This window comes from Papio anubis, chromosome 1 (genome assembly GCF_008728515.1).
Source record: "Papio anubis isolate 15944 chromosome 1, Panubis1.0, whole genome shotgun sequence".
NCBI classification, from domain to species: Eukaryota; Metazoa; Chordata; class Mammalia; order Primates; family Cercopithecidae; genus Papio; species Papio anubis.
The window spans coordinates 98330330-98346600 of NC_044976.1; the positions used below are offsets into that span (position 1 = coordinate 98330330).

Genomic DNA, 16271 nt, shown 5'->3' on the forward strand with positions numbered 1-16271 from the left:
CTAAAAGTCCAAGTCCTTTTCATTCATCCCAGGGGGTTCCCATGCTCTCCTAGTTCTTTGTTGGAGTTTTCTGCTCCATCCTCTGGTAAGCTGTACTCTAGCAACTGCTACTTCAATCATGTTGGTCCTCTCTTTCTGGACTTCTCTTTTCCCTCCACTTACTCATGCTCAGAGCTCACCAATTTGGAGCTAGGTCCTCTCCACCCTAATCTTTAAGGTTAATCTTATTAAGTCCCAGATGGCATAATTCTCCATTAGTTTTTACACCCTTTCCTACTGAGAGGACCTGAAGTCAGCTTCCTTCAGGTTGAAATCAGAGACACTTCGGTCATACACACAAAAGTATCCCTGCCCCAAAAATAATCAGCATCCTAAACTGAAGTACATGTCTTTTCAATAGTCTCCTATATCAAGGTGAGTATTCTTACTACTTGGGGTGCTTCTAGAAGTTCCTGGAGCCCCAGAATCAAAGGATCAGTTCTACAGTTGTCTCCCCATTTCTCCTAAAGACCCGCACGCAAATACCCTGATCTGACAGCATTCCCAAAGGGTGCGAAGATGAGTGTGAAGATTAGGCTTCCTCCTACCCTACACCCTACCATCCTTTTCTTATTAAGGTGAAACTCTAAGGTAGCCTGAACTTGGTGCCTTTGAAACAAATGGAGGTGAAAAATTATAAAGCTCAGATTAGCAGCCCAAAGCTCCTTGTTCATTGCAGAATCTGACATGAAGTAGAGAAGCATCCTACTGGTGAAAAATAATAATAAACTAAAGTCAGTGGTTTGGTCTTCAGTAAATACAAAAGAAAAAAAAAAAAAACTGACTGTGAATCAGCTAACATTTAGGATTTCTCTGTAGGAGTTGAATATTTCTCCCAAATAGAGAGGTCAGTAGGCTGCCATGTAACATCTATTCTATCAGCTGGAACATTTTGCTCTTTAGTAGAATAAAGCTTGTAAATAAAGCTAAGCTCTGAGTTGTTTCCTCAGAGGAAGATCACGCAGCCTGCTTTGGTGGAATGTCAAGACGTAAGGGGAAAAAAGAGATCATCAATAAACAAATGCACAGAACTGAATTGTTACATTCTTTTTTGTGGACAAACCCGTCTTTATTTTGAGCCGTATGTTAGGGAGTCACTGCTTCTCCTTTTTGTAATTAACTTGGCACTTGGAGGCTACCATTTGTAATAGCAAGTAAGAACCTTTCGGTACATTTCCCCTGCTGTGCACCCATGGGGTACAATTTGTTTACATTCCATTTGTCACATGTACATTTGTGCTTAGTAGATCGTGGGATGGGGGAGAAGACCCAGCAGTCATACTAAGCTCAACACAAAACTGAGGGTGTTTACCTTGCTCACTTAGAAGTGAGCTTACTGCCTTCAATAGCTCTGGGAAACACAATAATGTACTTATACCATTAGGCCCCAAAAATACATTTCCTTGCTTCCTCACACAAACAGATTTGGTAAATTCAAAGAAAGGAAAATGGATCTGCCCCACACCCTAAAAGGTTGTGATTTTTATTTCATTCATATTGATTTCCAAAAGAGATACATAAATAAAGAATGGGGATAAGAATATAGCTTGATAAAAATCAAATGTCAAATGGGCAAACCATAGTATGTTAATAAAGCCTTGGACAAAATTAACACGAGATATTCATCTGGTTTGACCTTTGTTTCTTCTGAATTACTGCTATTATTCTGTTCAGGGACTCCCTTTAGAAGGTTGCTTACTATTGCAGTACCAAAATAGCTTAGGATTTCATATTTAATAATTCCAAGGCCTGGCCAGGCATGGTGGCTCACGCCTGTAATCCCAACACTTTGGGAGGCTGAGGCGGGTGGATCATGAGGTCAGGAGATCGAGACCATCCTGGCTAACACGGTGAAACCCCGTCTCTATTAAAAATACAAAAAATTAGCTGGGCGTGGTAGCGGGCGCCTGCAGTTCCAGCTGCTTGGCAGGAGAATGGCGTGAACGCGGGAGGCAGAGCTTGCAGTGAGCCGAGATGGCGTCACTGCACTCCAGCCTGGGTGACAGAGCGAAACTCCGTCTCAAAAATAAAATAAAATAAAACAAAACAAAATAAAATAAAATAATAATAATTTCAAGGCCTATAAGGAAGAGTAGACTGCTCTTTGGAATTTTACTTAGAAAGAAATTTACACTTAAATTGCTTTTAAATGTTTTCTCTGAAGTATTTTTTATGTTATGAGGTTGAAATTAAATACATACAAAGGAATATTTTGCTGCTGAGTTTTTTGTTTTTTTGTTTTGTGTGTGTGTGTGTGGCTGATGGCCAACTAATGTGGGTACAAAGTGGCAGCTCCCTATGTCACTATTTGGGCTATGCTCTAGGCCTTCAAATTTCACAGGAAGTAAGGACTCTAATTAACCTCCAGCTCTAAAGGAGTTCCTATAGACCTGTTTCTGGCAACTATATTTCTTGGAACTTAATGTTCTTTTAAATCTCACCCCACCCACACCACTGCTTCACTGCATAATGTAATTCTTTCAGTCTTTACCCTGGGCACCTATTAAGCAATCTAACTCCTACAGTTAGAATTGTACCAAAAGGAAGAGGAGAAGAGAGAGAAGAAAGGAGAGAGGAGGGAAGAAGAGAGGAAGGGAAGAAAGGAGAGGGGAAGAAAAGAAAAGGGAGGGTAGGGGAAGGAAGGCCATAAACCCAAAAGAATTTCACTTTGCATGACAGAACTAATGATGAAATAACAAAGATATTTTATATTTTACACTATACTAGAGTAAAACTTCTAGATGGAAAATGTGCGGTTTTATTTTTTAGTTCTCTTTTTCAAGGCCTATCTGAGGCATGCAATAAACACTGGCCCTTACAAATTATCCATCTCTCCAAAGAAAGGCCATTAAATATTTTGGAAGTAAACTTTCAGTTGGCATCTTTCAAAACACTTATTTCCAAAAATCTTCAAGCTAGAATTACAATTGTCTGGAACCCAATCTGTTGGTAAATGAAACCTCAGAGCCTTCATTTTTAATAGTGAAATGGACTGAAAGGCAGACATACTGACAGCTGGCTCATTTCTTGCTTTGCCGTGTAAATCCACTTTAACATAACTGGCTTGCACCCTAGCTTTCAGAGTGATGGCTCTGCCTAGAAACCAATCTAATTGGATAATCTTATAGGATATTTCCATAGTGACAAAGAATCAGACCGAGCCCGCCAAGATTTCCATAGGGAATCCAATGGAAAGACAAGGAGAGTTATTATTTAATGAATTGGCTCCTTGCCCAAATCAGTCAGTCCATCTATGCCTCAATTTTCCCATCCTGGAAATGAAGATAGCTGATAGCTTCTTGGTTCATAGGAAAGAATGAGACTCTGGTCTTTCTCATGAACAAGTCAATTGCAGTATTAGGTTATATATGTTAAGAGAGGTATTCAGCAAATGTAAAAGCACTGAAATAAAATAATATGACTGCAAGATTTAATATACCTTTCTAAGAACTGGACTTGTACAATAAGATAAATAGTAATAGTAAAGTTGCCATTTATTAAGCATCTATTGTAGCCTCTAACCATCTTTACCTAAATACTAATTTAATATTGATGAAAAAAATTTTGACATATTTCTTATTCCCATCATTGTACTCCTGAAAAAATGCACTCTCTCAGATATTAAGTGATTTTCTTGAGTTCACTCATCTAGTAAATGGAAAGGTTGGAAAATAAGCCAGTATCTCTGATTCCAAAACCATCTACATTCATTAACTAATGGAAGAGAAACAAGATTTTGATGTACATGAATTAGCTAAGGATCATTAATAGAGACAAACATATTTATAATATGTATGTGTATATATGTATACACATAGAGTCTTTGAATATCGCATACCTTACATAATAACCTGGGGATGTATAAGCCTGTTCATGCACAATTTGGTAAGATGTCATTCCATTATCTACTTAAAAATCTGCACTTAGGGAAATTATTCAGTTTATCTATAATGATCTAGACATTCAGGGGCTGTGACTGTGCCATGTCCCCCTTACTTCCCTACACCTCCTATCCTGGAATCATTCTCTTGGTTAATTAACTCTTATTTGTCCAAATCTGAAAGACTCAAGCACTCAGCTCAACTGCTATCTCTGCTAGCATGACTTCACTGAACTCTGGCCTTCCTTGTCCTGATTGTGACTGGTGACATTTTCACTTTTCATGCATTATTAACTTGTCTTCTGTGTACCTCTTACCTTCTCCACTAAAAAGTTCATTGTCTTATTTATCTTTATCTCTGCACATAGCATGATGTCGTTACATAGTCAATAGATGTTTAACCACAATGTGATGTATGGATAGATGAATGACTATGTAATCAGAACTCAAAGTACTGGGCTTCCACTTAGCAGTGACATCTTTTTTAAATTCCATATTCAGTTCCCAAATTGTATTCCTATGATGGCCAAATTGTTCTTCAAGACTTTATGGGGGAATACAAGTATTTGAGATACAAATACGAGGTCCAGCAGTCCCGATGTCTACATTTGGGAGTCTAGTAGAGCTACAGACTCTATAACTTCTTTATAGGCAAGGCAGCTTCTCAATGATCAGCTTTAATTTCTCTATTTGCATTTATGAGATCAATACAAATTTGAGGGTATTTATTTTGCTTTACCAACAAAAATTGAGATTCAAACTTAAGGAGAAAAAGGGAATGTAACAAGTTCAGTTGTTAGAAGACACCCCACTTAGTATTTCTTTGTGTAAATCTAGGGCAAAAACTACCCAGATGCTAAAACTTTGAATCAGTTACTCTTTAAACTAAAATCACAAACTTTGAGAGAAAAAGGAGAAATAACCCTCAAAACAACAATCAAAAACAGCCCCACATTTTTTAAGCTCATAAAACAGCTGAGCACACACAGAAGCAATCTGGATAATTTAAACATCCAGTTTAGTATGCACTACCACATATTTGAATGTACTCAAAATGCTTTTGATTTCAGGAACATTTTTTGGTCCAAATATTTTAAACATTATGTTGAATCAACTGGCTAAAAACGAAAGTGTCAAGTAAAGGTATCACAGTGGAACAGCATTTTTAAATACACCCAAATCCGAAAACAATGCTGAGGGAAGGGCGGCTTCCCTACGCTACTAACAAAGGAAGGAAAGTGAATAAGGCAAATGGTCCACACTGAATGCTCTTACTCATAACAAATACATCTAAAGTTCAATCTAGATGGTGTTTTTCATCCTCCTCTATGATACACACTGTACAAGGGTATAAAAGCACCAGAAGGTGTGGACGTGTAAGTGGGAAATTGATAGAGAAAAATGCACTGTGCTGAGGTACCCTATAGTACTTGATCTTTGTGGAATGATGATTACAGACTGTTTAGCCTCCTGCTTTTTCTCCAGTTTAAAGCTATGATAATACTTTCTATGATGCTAATTATTTTCATGTCCATTTGTAAACTGAGTCAGAGGACACTAAGATATAAGATCTCAAATATGTTAAATATTGGTGTCTCATGTTACATGGACATGAGAAGGAAAATAAATTATGGAACATTTTCAATTTGTTTGATGGGTATTTGGGGAGACTTTGCTGTGTGCTTGGTTTGTTAATAGGTTATTTCTTATCTGTGGTTATTTTTGATAGGATATTAGATAACTTAGGCTGTGTTCAGAAAACAGCTGCACCTTTTATCTCTAAAAAGTCAACTGGTTTAGTTAAATATCCTTTTCCACTAAATGGAGCAGTTGTTTGACCTCTAGGAGACTTAGCTGGAAAGCACTGCATAGTTGTTTAAAGAGACAGCAGTATGCTTAACCACATACACTATTTGACTACATGTAAGTAGAATATTTTTTGTAGTGGTATATCTCTGGAATACTTTGCTTACAAAATAATTATAGTCTAATATTTAAGCAAATTTCAAAGAAAAAGTGATTGTAGACTCTGTTTGCTTACAAAATGTTATAGTGTAATCTTTAAGCAAATATCAAAAAAAATGGTTGTAAACTGTGTCCAGTCTTAAAAATCAATTCCACTAATCGTCAAAATGATTGAATTTGTGGGTCATGCACAATATAGTATTCTACGTCTGGTTAAACCTTGTGCTGTGGTGTCTCATTGCAACTAAGGAAAAAATCGAGGTAGGATAGTATGATGAATAAAGAGGGAACGTTTTGTCCAGACAGTTCTAGATTTAAATCCTAGTTTTACTGCTTATTAGATATATCACCCATTGGTAGATTAGTTAATCTTTTTGAATGTCAATTTCCCCAATCCATTAAGTAGGCCTAAAAGGTATTTGACACATATTGTACAATCAAATGGATCATAATGATTACCATCCAACAATTATCTGTTGTGTCCACTACGTACCAGTGTGCTCTAAGTACTTAGACTACAGATAAAAAATAAACCTTCTCTGCATGGAGGTTGCATTCTAGTGAAAGAAGACAGGCAATAAACCCCCCAAAAAAGTGTGTCATATAGTATTACAGAACATGATAAAGGTTAAAAAAAAAAAAAGAGCCAGATAAGGAGGATTCGTAGTTTCAGAAAGAGGGATTTGTGGTTTTGCATAGTGTAGTCAAGGTGGCCTCATTGAGAAGGTAGCATCTCAGCAAAGACCCAAAAAGGTGAGGGAATGAGGCATGCAGATTTCTGAGGTAAGGGAGTTCCAGCGCAGAAGAGAAGTCTAGGCTGGAGACATAAATAAATGCATGAATCTTGGCATCTGAATGACATTAAAATGAGACTAAATGAGATCTTGAGAGTGAGTAGAAAGGAATAGAAAAGAAAAGATCAACAACTGCAGCTTTAGTGCACTGCAATTTTAAGACATTGAGAAAAGGAGAAAGAACAAAGAAGGCTGAGAGGGAGAGACCAATGACATGAGAATAAAATCAAGAGAGTGAGGTGTCCTGGAAGCCAAGTAAAGAGAGAAGGAGAGATTAACTCTGCCCAGTGTCTGGAGAGCTCAAGTAAGATAAGCATCTGTACTGTAGATTGTCTTGAAGCCTATTATTTTTCCCCATTTACTCTTTAAACCATAAAGCTCAAATTACCTCACAATGAAATGGGTATGTCATAGTACCAACAAATCAAAATAATTTTTATTTGATTTATGTGGTCATATGTTTTAATTTGATTTATGTGGTCACCCTACTCGCATACTATTTGTTACTTGCCTATGGCAATTAAATCCCTTCCAAAGGTCTACTAAAGAATAAAAGGGCGATGAAAAACTCACCTTGTCCAGTGATGTGAGAGAATAAGGGTCAAGGATTTAAAAAAAGAAAATAGAAACAGACTCATTAGCACATGGTAAATCTGAAAGTGAAGGTTTTTCTAATAATTCCTTCAGAGATGTAGTGTAAAAAATAAACACCATATTCTTAGCATGACACTACTTCTGACCTCCAGAAGTCTGAGAATTATAAAGAGAGAAACATGGGAAGAAAAAGAGAGAGAAAGAAAGAGAGAAGAGTGAGAAGGAGAATGAGCATCCAGTTTTTTAACATGGGATCTGGTTTCAAAAAGGCTCTAGAGACATTTTTGACACATACATTCTAAAAATATTGACTTCCTGACTTTGGCATCCTTCAATTTTCTCCTGCCACTATTTCATTAGATTTCATTTCTTTACGATTTTTTATCTGAAATTTCTAATTCAAGCTCTGTTTTGTACTTAATCTGGAACCTATCAAATTCTCATCCTTCTCTCCAGTTGAACCCTCTTCTTGAAATTTCTTATAGATTTCTTCCTTATTGGTCATTCCCATTGCCATCCCCCTTGGGTTCTAACACATTTGTATTAGCACCTTAAATACTCCTCCTCTACTTACTTTGTCCTTCAGGTTCATCCAGTTTGTGGCCTCTGAGTTCAGACCTTCTGAAGGTGAGGAAGAACCCTGGGGGACCATTCCTTTTGTGGAACCTCGGTGATTTGTTAGCCTCTTTCTACAGGCTCTTTCTACGGACTCTTTCATAGTCACCCTTCCTGATGGATCTCTCTACCTGAATTTTCCCTGTTCCTGTATGTCTGAGAAGTTGGCAGTTTTATTACCTTAAAATATGAATCTGATCTTTTCTCTCCCACTTTCCCTGAACATCAAGTTCTATGTATAAATGTATATTTCTATCAATCTCTCTGTCTAATTTCTCCTTTCTGCTCCAGACAGGACAATCTCCCTTATGGACCTCTAACACATTGTTTCACCCCCTCTCATGCTTAGAAATGCCTTCTCTGCTTCTAAAGTCTACTTTCTCCCTGCAACAGCTTTCCTGCAACTCACATTAATCTCAATTTTTCAATTCATGTTGCATTCACTGCTAATCCCACACACTACTATCATTCACTATGATATACTACCCTGGGCTGAAATCATGCATTAGTTAGCACTTTGTTTCATCAGAATACAATAACGGTTGGTTTACTATTCTTTTTTCTTCTAATTGTTTTGAGCATGTGTCTTATCTCTCCAGCCAGACAGTAAATTCATTGTAAGAAGGAGCACTGTCTCATAATCTCTTATATCCCTACCTCCTGATATAATGTCAACTAATTGACTTTAACTTTTAACTCTTGCCATCCTCGTTTACACTGGTTGGAAAACAACAAAAATATTTAGTAAAAGTAGTTCCATAAAATAATTGACAGCAGATAGCACTCTATTATATATTTATTTTACAAAGGCTGAATTTGGTCATGAATATATAGTTAATATTTAATGAAAGCTAGTTCACTAACATATGCTGCTTTTTGAACTATAATTCTGGATGTTTTCTGATCCTTCCGTAGTTACAATAAATTTTATAAATCCACCTGAGACTTCTTTCCTAAACTCCAAATTCATATATCCAGTTGCCTACTCAATATCTCCATGTAGAGAACCAATTGACTTTTCCAAAATCTATCCTCTCCCTCAAAAAAAAAAAAAAAAAAAAAAATCCTAGTTCATCAACTTCACTATCTCAATTAATGGCAACTTCTTTTTTTTTTTTGAGACGGAGTCTCGCTCTGTCACCCAGGCTGGAGTGCAGTGGCCAATCTCAGCTCACAGCAAGCTCCGCCTCCCGGATTCACGCCATTCGGCACCCGCCACCACGCCCGGCTAATTTTTTTTATATTTTTAGTAGATATAAAAAATATAATTTTTTATATTTTTAGTAGGGTTTCACCGTGTTAGCCAGGATGGTCTCGATTTCCTGACTTCGTGATCCACCCACCTCGGCCTCCCAAAGTGCTGCAATTACAGGCGTGAGCCACTGTGCCCGGCCAATTGATGACAACTTCTATTCACTCAGGCAAAGAGTGATTATGAATCCTCTCTTTCTCTTAAACCCCCATATCCAGTCCACCAACAGAATCAAAGACATCCATGGTACAACCAATTTCACCACTCTCATTGTTACCACCTTGATACAAGCCACCATCATCTCTCATCTGGATTACTGCAATAACATCCTATCTAGTCTTCCTGCTTTCGCCCTTGCAAAACACTCCTCTGCTCAAAGCACCTCAATGTCTTCTCATCCTACACAGAGTAAAAGCTAAAGTCCTTACAATGGCCTACTAGACCCTGCATGAATTGGGACCTGTTACATTTCCAACCAAATTTCCTGTTAACTCTCTCTTAGTCCCAGCTCTCTAACCACACTAGCCTTGTTCCTAAAACATGGCAGGTATGGCCCACCACAGGACATTTGCACAGGCCCTTCCTGATATGCTCTTCCCATAAGTATCCTCATCACTAACTCCCATTTCTTCTTCAAGACCTTGCTCAAATGTTGCCTTCTCACTGAGGCTACCTTAATGAGCCAATTCTAAATTGCAACATTCCCTACCTTAGCCATCTTTATTCTCCTCCCTGCTCTATTTTCTTTCCATAGATTTATCACTGTGGCTGATGAGAATGTGCCTCTCAGACATTGAACTACAGGAGCATAATTGACCCAAGAGTCCCACTTTGGGTCAATTTAAAAAAAAAAAAAATCAAACCTTTACTCTGAAACGCATTCCTATGGTTGCTTCAAGGCTATGCTTCCCAGGGGTTACTCCCAGACAGTGACTGAGCATGGCAAGAATGCTAAAATTCCTGAGAGACACTGGACCACTCTGGTTGCTGACAACTGATGGGTCTCACCACGTGTTTATTCATTCGTTTAGTCGACAATACTAATAATTGTTAATTTTTTAAGCATTTGTTATTCATTCTGCATATATTTATTGAGAACCTCTGATGTGTCAGGCACTGTGTTAGGGGTTTGGGATACATGGATGAACAAACTTTCTCCTCTCCTGGAACTTACATTCTGGTAGACAATAAAAGATTAAGTAAACAAAATATAGTAGATGTGGAAGTTATGATGTTATTCTGGATCCTATGAGAAACAAATGCCAAGATGGGTTAAATGTACAGAATTTTATGAGGAGAAATGACTGTATCAGAGAACATGGGAGGATCGGCAGAAAAGGCTGGAGCTGGACATGTCTAAGAGGCAGGTGAAAGAGAGAGGGAGGGACAGTTGAGTGGAAACAGCCTAATCTGTAGTGCAGACCAAGGGAGATTGTCAAGGCCATCAGAGCTCTGGCTCCAGGATTCCACTCAGGTCCCCCAGATTTTCCCAGCTCCAGCCTTTTCTGCCTACCACCCACATGAAGATGCCAATCAGTTGTTGCAACTCTGCTCCCTCTTAAATTCCCTGATCCTCTTTTTTTAAATCTTGTCCTCCCCTACAGTAGCAAAATCTTGGGTTTTCCTCTAGCAGAAATGAGATTTGAGAGGTAAATTGTTTTTAGGAAAAGATTCAGACTAATAATTGGATGACTGCCCATTTGTTCTGGGCACCAAATATGCAATTCTGACTGAGATATTTATCATTACTGCTTTCTTGTCTTTAATTTCAGCCAGGATCTACAAATAAACAAAATCAAAAGTTTTGAAGGTTTGATTTTTTTTTTTTTTTTAACGCGTAAATATGCATCCAACAGTAAACAAACTTGGCCTACATCCAAACAATCCTCCTATTCTCTGGTCTCCCTAAGTGTCCCTTCTGAGGATGTATGAGCAAAGACAAACTACTCTCAAGTATAATTTCAGACTCTTAAAACATGGGTTTCACCTTATAGTGACTGACTTGGGATGAGGGCTCTGTGGTTGGGGAACTCCAGCCGATAATATGGGGAAACCTCAGTAGGGCCAATAAATTTCTCCAGAGGACCTTCCCACACCATTCTGCCTTAGGCTGTTACACCCAGCTGTAGTGTTCTAGGAGCTAGATGGAGGAGGAGGCTGGGGGCCCAACCCCTTCTCATAAAGACTGACTTAACCTTCAGCCTGTGCCTCTCCTTGCCCTGTGTCCTTGGGCAGTCCTTGATGAATGCCACTTATAAAGTCAGGCAGCTGGAGTTCCAGTCCTGGCTTTGCTACTTACTAGCTATATGGCAAATTACCTCTCTGAGCCTGTTCCCTCATTTTTAAAGCGGGGATTATAGCACTTATCCCTCAGCACTTTGCAAGAATGCATTTGCCTATAGAGAGAATGCAACAGATATTAGCTATTATTATTACTAATATCAAAACTACAAAGGAAATATGTTCAATGTTTGGGTTGTCCTTTTCACCTCTTCAACTGAATGTCGATATGAAAGTGCTTAATAGCATTCAAACACATAATAATAAGGTAGTTGGTAATTAGGATTTACTTCAACAAAATTTAATCAAAGAACCTGTAGGGAAAAGAAAACAGACAGAGCCAATTGTACAGCTTCCCAGCCTCTGCTTTGACCTAGGAGTCCCATTGGGCTTGCCTGCCTTTTTCTAAAGAGGGGAATATCCACACAGTCCAGGGCTCCAGGCAGTTCCAGAATGTCTCATCACATTTTCAAAGGCTCACTCCTTTCTCTTGCGTAACTGGTGAGGTCAAAATGGGCACCTTCCTGAAAGCCAAGAGTGTCATTTCTGAACAACGTCCAAGAAAGAACTGCATTCCACAGAAATCCAAGTCAAGCAATAACAAAAGGTGGCACTTGGTGTTTAAGCCACACTAAATACCTTGGTGGGCCAACTTCTCAATATAGTCACATTAACACCTTTGAGTTCTCCATGACCTAAAGATTCCAAAGTTTGCAACAAATTGCTGAGCAGGTGGGTCGGGGGTGGGGTGTAGAAGGGGGAGAACAAACCAACGTAAATTCACCGCTACATGAAGTTTAAAGTAGCTATAGATTGTTGTATTATTATCAAAGCCAATCAGTGGAAGAAAGGCAAACAAGTGACTTGGCACTTCTGCCTCAGCCAAGGTAAGGCTCTCTCTCTAGAGGTAGAGAGCAGGTAAACGAGCTTGGTACAAACACACACAGACCCACACATCCGGGGATGGCTGTGTGTTGCTAGAGCAGAGGCTGATTAAACACTCAGTGTGTTGGCTGTCTGTGCCACTCCTGGAAAATAATGAATTGGGTAAGGAACAGTTAATAAGAAAATGTGCCTTGCTAACTGTGCACATTACAACAAAGAGCTGGCAGCTCCTGAAGGAAAAGGGCTTGTGCCGCTGCCGTTCAAACTTGTCAGTCAACTCATGCCAGCAGCCTCAGCGTCTGCCTCCCCAGCACACCCTCATTACATGTGTCTGTCTGGCCTGATCTGTGCATCTGCTCAGAGACGCTCCTGACAAGTCGGGAATTTCTCCATTTCTCCACTGGTGCAAAGAGCGGATTTCTCCCTGCTTCTCTTCTGTCACCCCCGCTCCTCTCCCCCAGGAGGCTCCTTGATTTATGGTAGCTTTGGACTTGCTTCCCCGTCTGACTGTCCTTGACTTCTAGAATGGAAGAAGCTGAGCTGGTGAAGGGAAGACTCCAGGCCATCACAGTAAGTCTGCGTACAGTTATAACTCATGAAGGTAGTTGCTTAGAGGAAGGCAGACCGTGGCCGGCTGCCCCTGTCGCTGAGCCCTTGTAAGTGGAAAAACAGAACTGTCAGCCTTCATGGACGCGTCTCTGTTTCTCTCTTAACCCTTATGACCCTCTGTAACTCTGGGGCTTCAGAACCTGAGTACAGGGCAAATGTTCTTGATTTTCAAAAAGGCTGTGCCTGCGTTTTAAACAACAATCAAAAGCTGTTAAGGCAGTCTGATTAACTATCTTTCACACTCTGTGTACCTTAGAAATGCAGTTTTTCCTTAAATGTTCATTTGACTGGTCTTAGATCAAAACACAGATCCCCAACTTGGAAACTTTTTTAAGCTATGAATGTATCAAAAAGTTAGCATTTTTTTAAAAGAGAGAAAAAGAAATTTTAAAAATGACCTGAAACTTTGTATTTGTAGTGTGATAGCATGTTCCAGAAAACCTAAGATAATTAAAATGAATGTTAGTATACGTAATTTAAGCATTAAACAAGAGAAAAGTAGGTAAAAGCATGCATCAGATTAATTCTAAGATATCAGTTTCCAGCAGAGTCACAAACTGAATAAGATCCTGATAAAGGAATGCAGTGCATGCAGTGGATTTGGAAAATATTTTGTTAATACCGAGAAGGAAAATCGTACATTTTTTATGTTTGTTCCGGGAAAAAGTCAAAGCAAGAAATAAATTACTTTTCTTAAATGATCCAGCTTTCTTTTTAATTTTATAAAGCCCTGTGTTTGGCAGTAACTTGAAAATCTGTGTCACAATCATTTATCATTAGCTACAACTTTTGATGCAATTGTTTTAAGAAATAAAAGATCTTTATAAAGCAATATCCCAGTTTCTCAGCGTTTTCTGCCACTGACATTAGGTATAGGGAAAAAATTAGTACTTTTTAAAAACTGATGCTAGATCAGGGATTTGTTGTTGTTGTTCTTAAAATTTTCATTGTATAGCTAATTACGCTAATCCTAATTTAGATTTTTTACTAAATTGATACAATCTCTCAGTTTCACCCAGAAACATTCAGTAAATTGAAATGTCTTCTTAGCCAGTAGTAAGACGCCAGAAGTCTATTGATAAGGTTGCTACTTATCCTTAAAACAATGCTTTGCTAAATGTCTAGCTTCTAATTATTACATTTTCCTCTCTTCAGAAAACCTTGATCGGGATTGTTGTTTGTTTTGTTTTGTTCTTTTTTGTTGTTACACTGAGACACCATCTCAGCTGTCCTGCTTTAAGGGACAGGAACTCGGCTCTGCTCTGTTGTTTTTGGCACGGGCCTGTTACATTACAGCTGTTGTCTAAAGGTTACTTTATTAGACTGCGTGAGTTGTGTGGTCACAAGCTCCACTATTTCTAATGCTTATATCTCCTAATTAGGTAATTGAAATAGACAAGTAGACCCTTGTTCTGAATTTTCCTCTTTCAGTTGGGGCACACCCTTGCTCGAGCCCTTTTTCCCTCCAGTGCACCTTATAACTCTTACCAAAACCACACATTTCCAAAGATATGGCTGTATACAGTTATTTCTAAGGCTAGGAATCTTAGTCACTGAAGGTTCCAATTGCAAATAGAAACAGAAAATCGTCATAATGCCTTAAAAGCCATCAAGAGAGTAAGTAGGTTCCTGAATATACAGATGTATGCTTTTTTGATGATTAAAAAAATATTTGGATTATTCCATCAGCCTAAATATATCCCATTAGAAAGGATTAAACAAATCTCCAACGTAAGATCACAAAGTAATTCTAGCTTGGAAGTAATCTACTTGTATAAAGGTTGTAGGGAAAAAACTGGAAAAACTTTATGGGAACAAATTTCTCATAAACCAGCCTACACCTCACCAGGCTAAATCCAGTCACATTTGTCACCACCTAGAGGAAAAGTGGAGCAGTGGTGTGTCCATGGAAACAGCACATCCAGTCTCCTCCCTCTTGGACGCCCTGGGACATGCCAGCTTTCCTCGCCCTCACCCTTGCCTTGCCCAGGAAGCCACCTCAGCTAGTCTCTTCCCCTCTAGGAAAACAAAATCACAGAGTATGCAGAGAGTTTGCAAGAATTATTTCATTTTTGGAAGTACTTAAGCCTCAGAATCTCCAATCTAGACTAAAACTCAGTGAGAATCTTTGCATTTTAGCTTTTTCCTCCTGTTTACCTACACTGGAAATAATTTTTTATATTCTTCAAGAATGAAATCAGAAAAATGCACCCAGACATACCAACACATAGACCTCACTTTGGAAGAAAAAAAAGAAAAAAACTTTTACACTATAGGATTTATTTCATTTTTACATTAAAATTTGTTTCTCCAATGACTGGCTATAAAATAAAATAATCTTCACAGTTGTATTTATTCTATCTGGTTTCAAGTGCCTAAAAAGTCATTATGTTCACTGCAAAGAATTGAAAAAATAAATTGAAAAGAGAATTGAAAAAATAAATTGAAAAAATATACCTAGAATTTGACAGAACCAAGATCCAAGTGCCCATCTTTTTCTTTTTCTTAAAAAAAAAAAAAAAAAAAAAAAAGATTAAACACATTAAGTAGTTGAAATGAGATACTTAGGTTCTCAAATTGAAAACTAAATAACTATCGTGAAGCCATTCATTTCTCATATCAGATCAGTAAATTGAATTTTTGATTAGTCAGACGTCTTCTCAAAGATTTAAAGAGAATAAGAGCAAAATTATGATAGTATGTAGAAACAATTGTTCAAGGGTAGGTACTTCAGTTTGGGTGTACCAAACATAGATTCTATTTTACACAATTGCTTTCATGTTCTTCCTTATTACTTTATCCATGCACCAACTCTTCCCTTACCAAATTAATGGTCAAAGTACCCCTTTGCCTAGAAGTTCAGTTTTCAACTATAATTTTAAAACAGGACTGCTTAAAGTTAATTAAATATTATGTTGATCTTTAAAATGTCTCTTGAGGCCCTTTTCAAGTCAGTACACATTTTAAAAAATAGTTGATCTTTCTACAAAAGGAGAGTTAACTGGAACTCAATAGTATTTTGAAATAGACTAGTAATTTGAAATTCACCTTTAACAATACTGGAACTGAGGATACCAATGACTCCAGCATTCTCGAGAAGCATGAGATGAAGGACTGAATGTACCACTAACAGAGTTATCCCTGCAGAGTTCCTGTCTGAAAGTGAACGTGGGCCACACTGAAGAACAATGAAAAGGCCCAGGGAATCTCTCCTCAAAAACACAAAGATTCCCTTAGAATGAGTGACATTCCGTATACTCTTGACATCTCCTCCACAGCTAATACATTTTCTTACCCCCATGCCTACAGTGACATTGGAAAATACCATTACAAATATGAATATGCTCAAACTGGAAAA

General features: G+C 38.2%; 1 protein-coding gene across 1 annotated transcript in view; it reads left to right on the top strand.

The window, feature by feature from the left end:
• Nucleotides 1-12293: 12293 nt before the first annotated feature.
• Nucleotides 12294-16271, top strand: part of PALMD (palmdelphin) — a 48300-nt gene continuing 44322 nt past the window's right edge. The window contains exon 1 of the mRNA XM_003892248.3: nucleotides 12294-12874. Within this exon, the coding sequence (XP_003892297.2) occupies nucleotides 12830-12874 (45 nt within the window). The 5' untranslated portion in view covers nucleotides 12294-12829. The remainder of the gene's footprint in view (nucleotides 12875-16271) is intronic.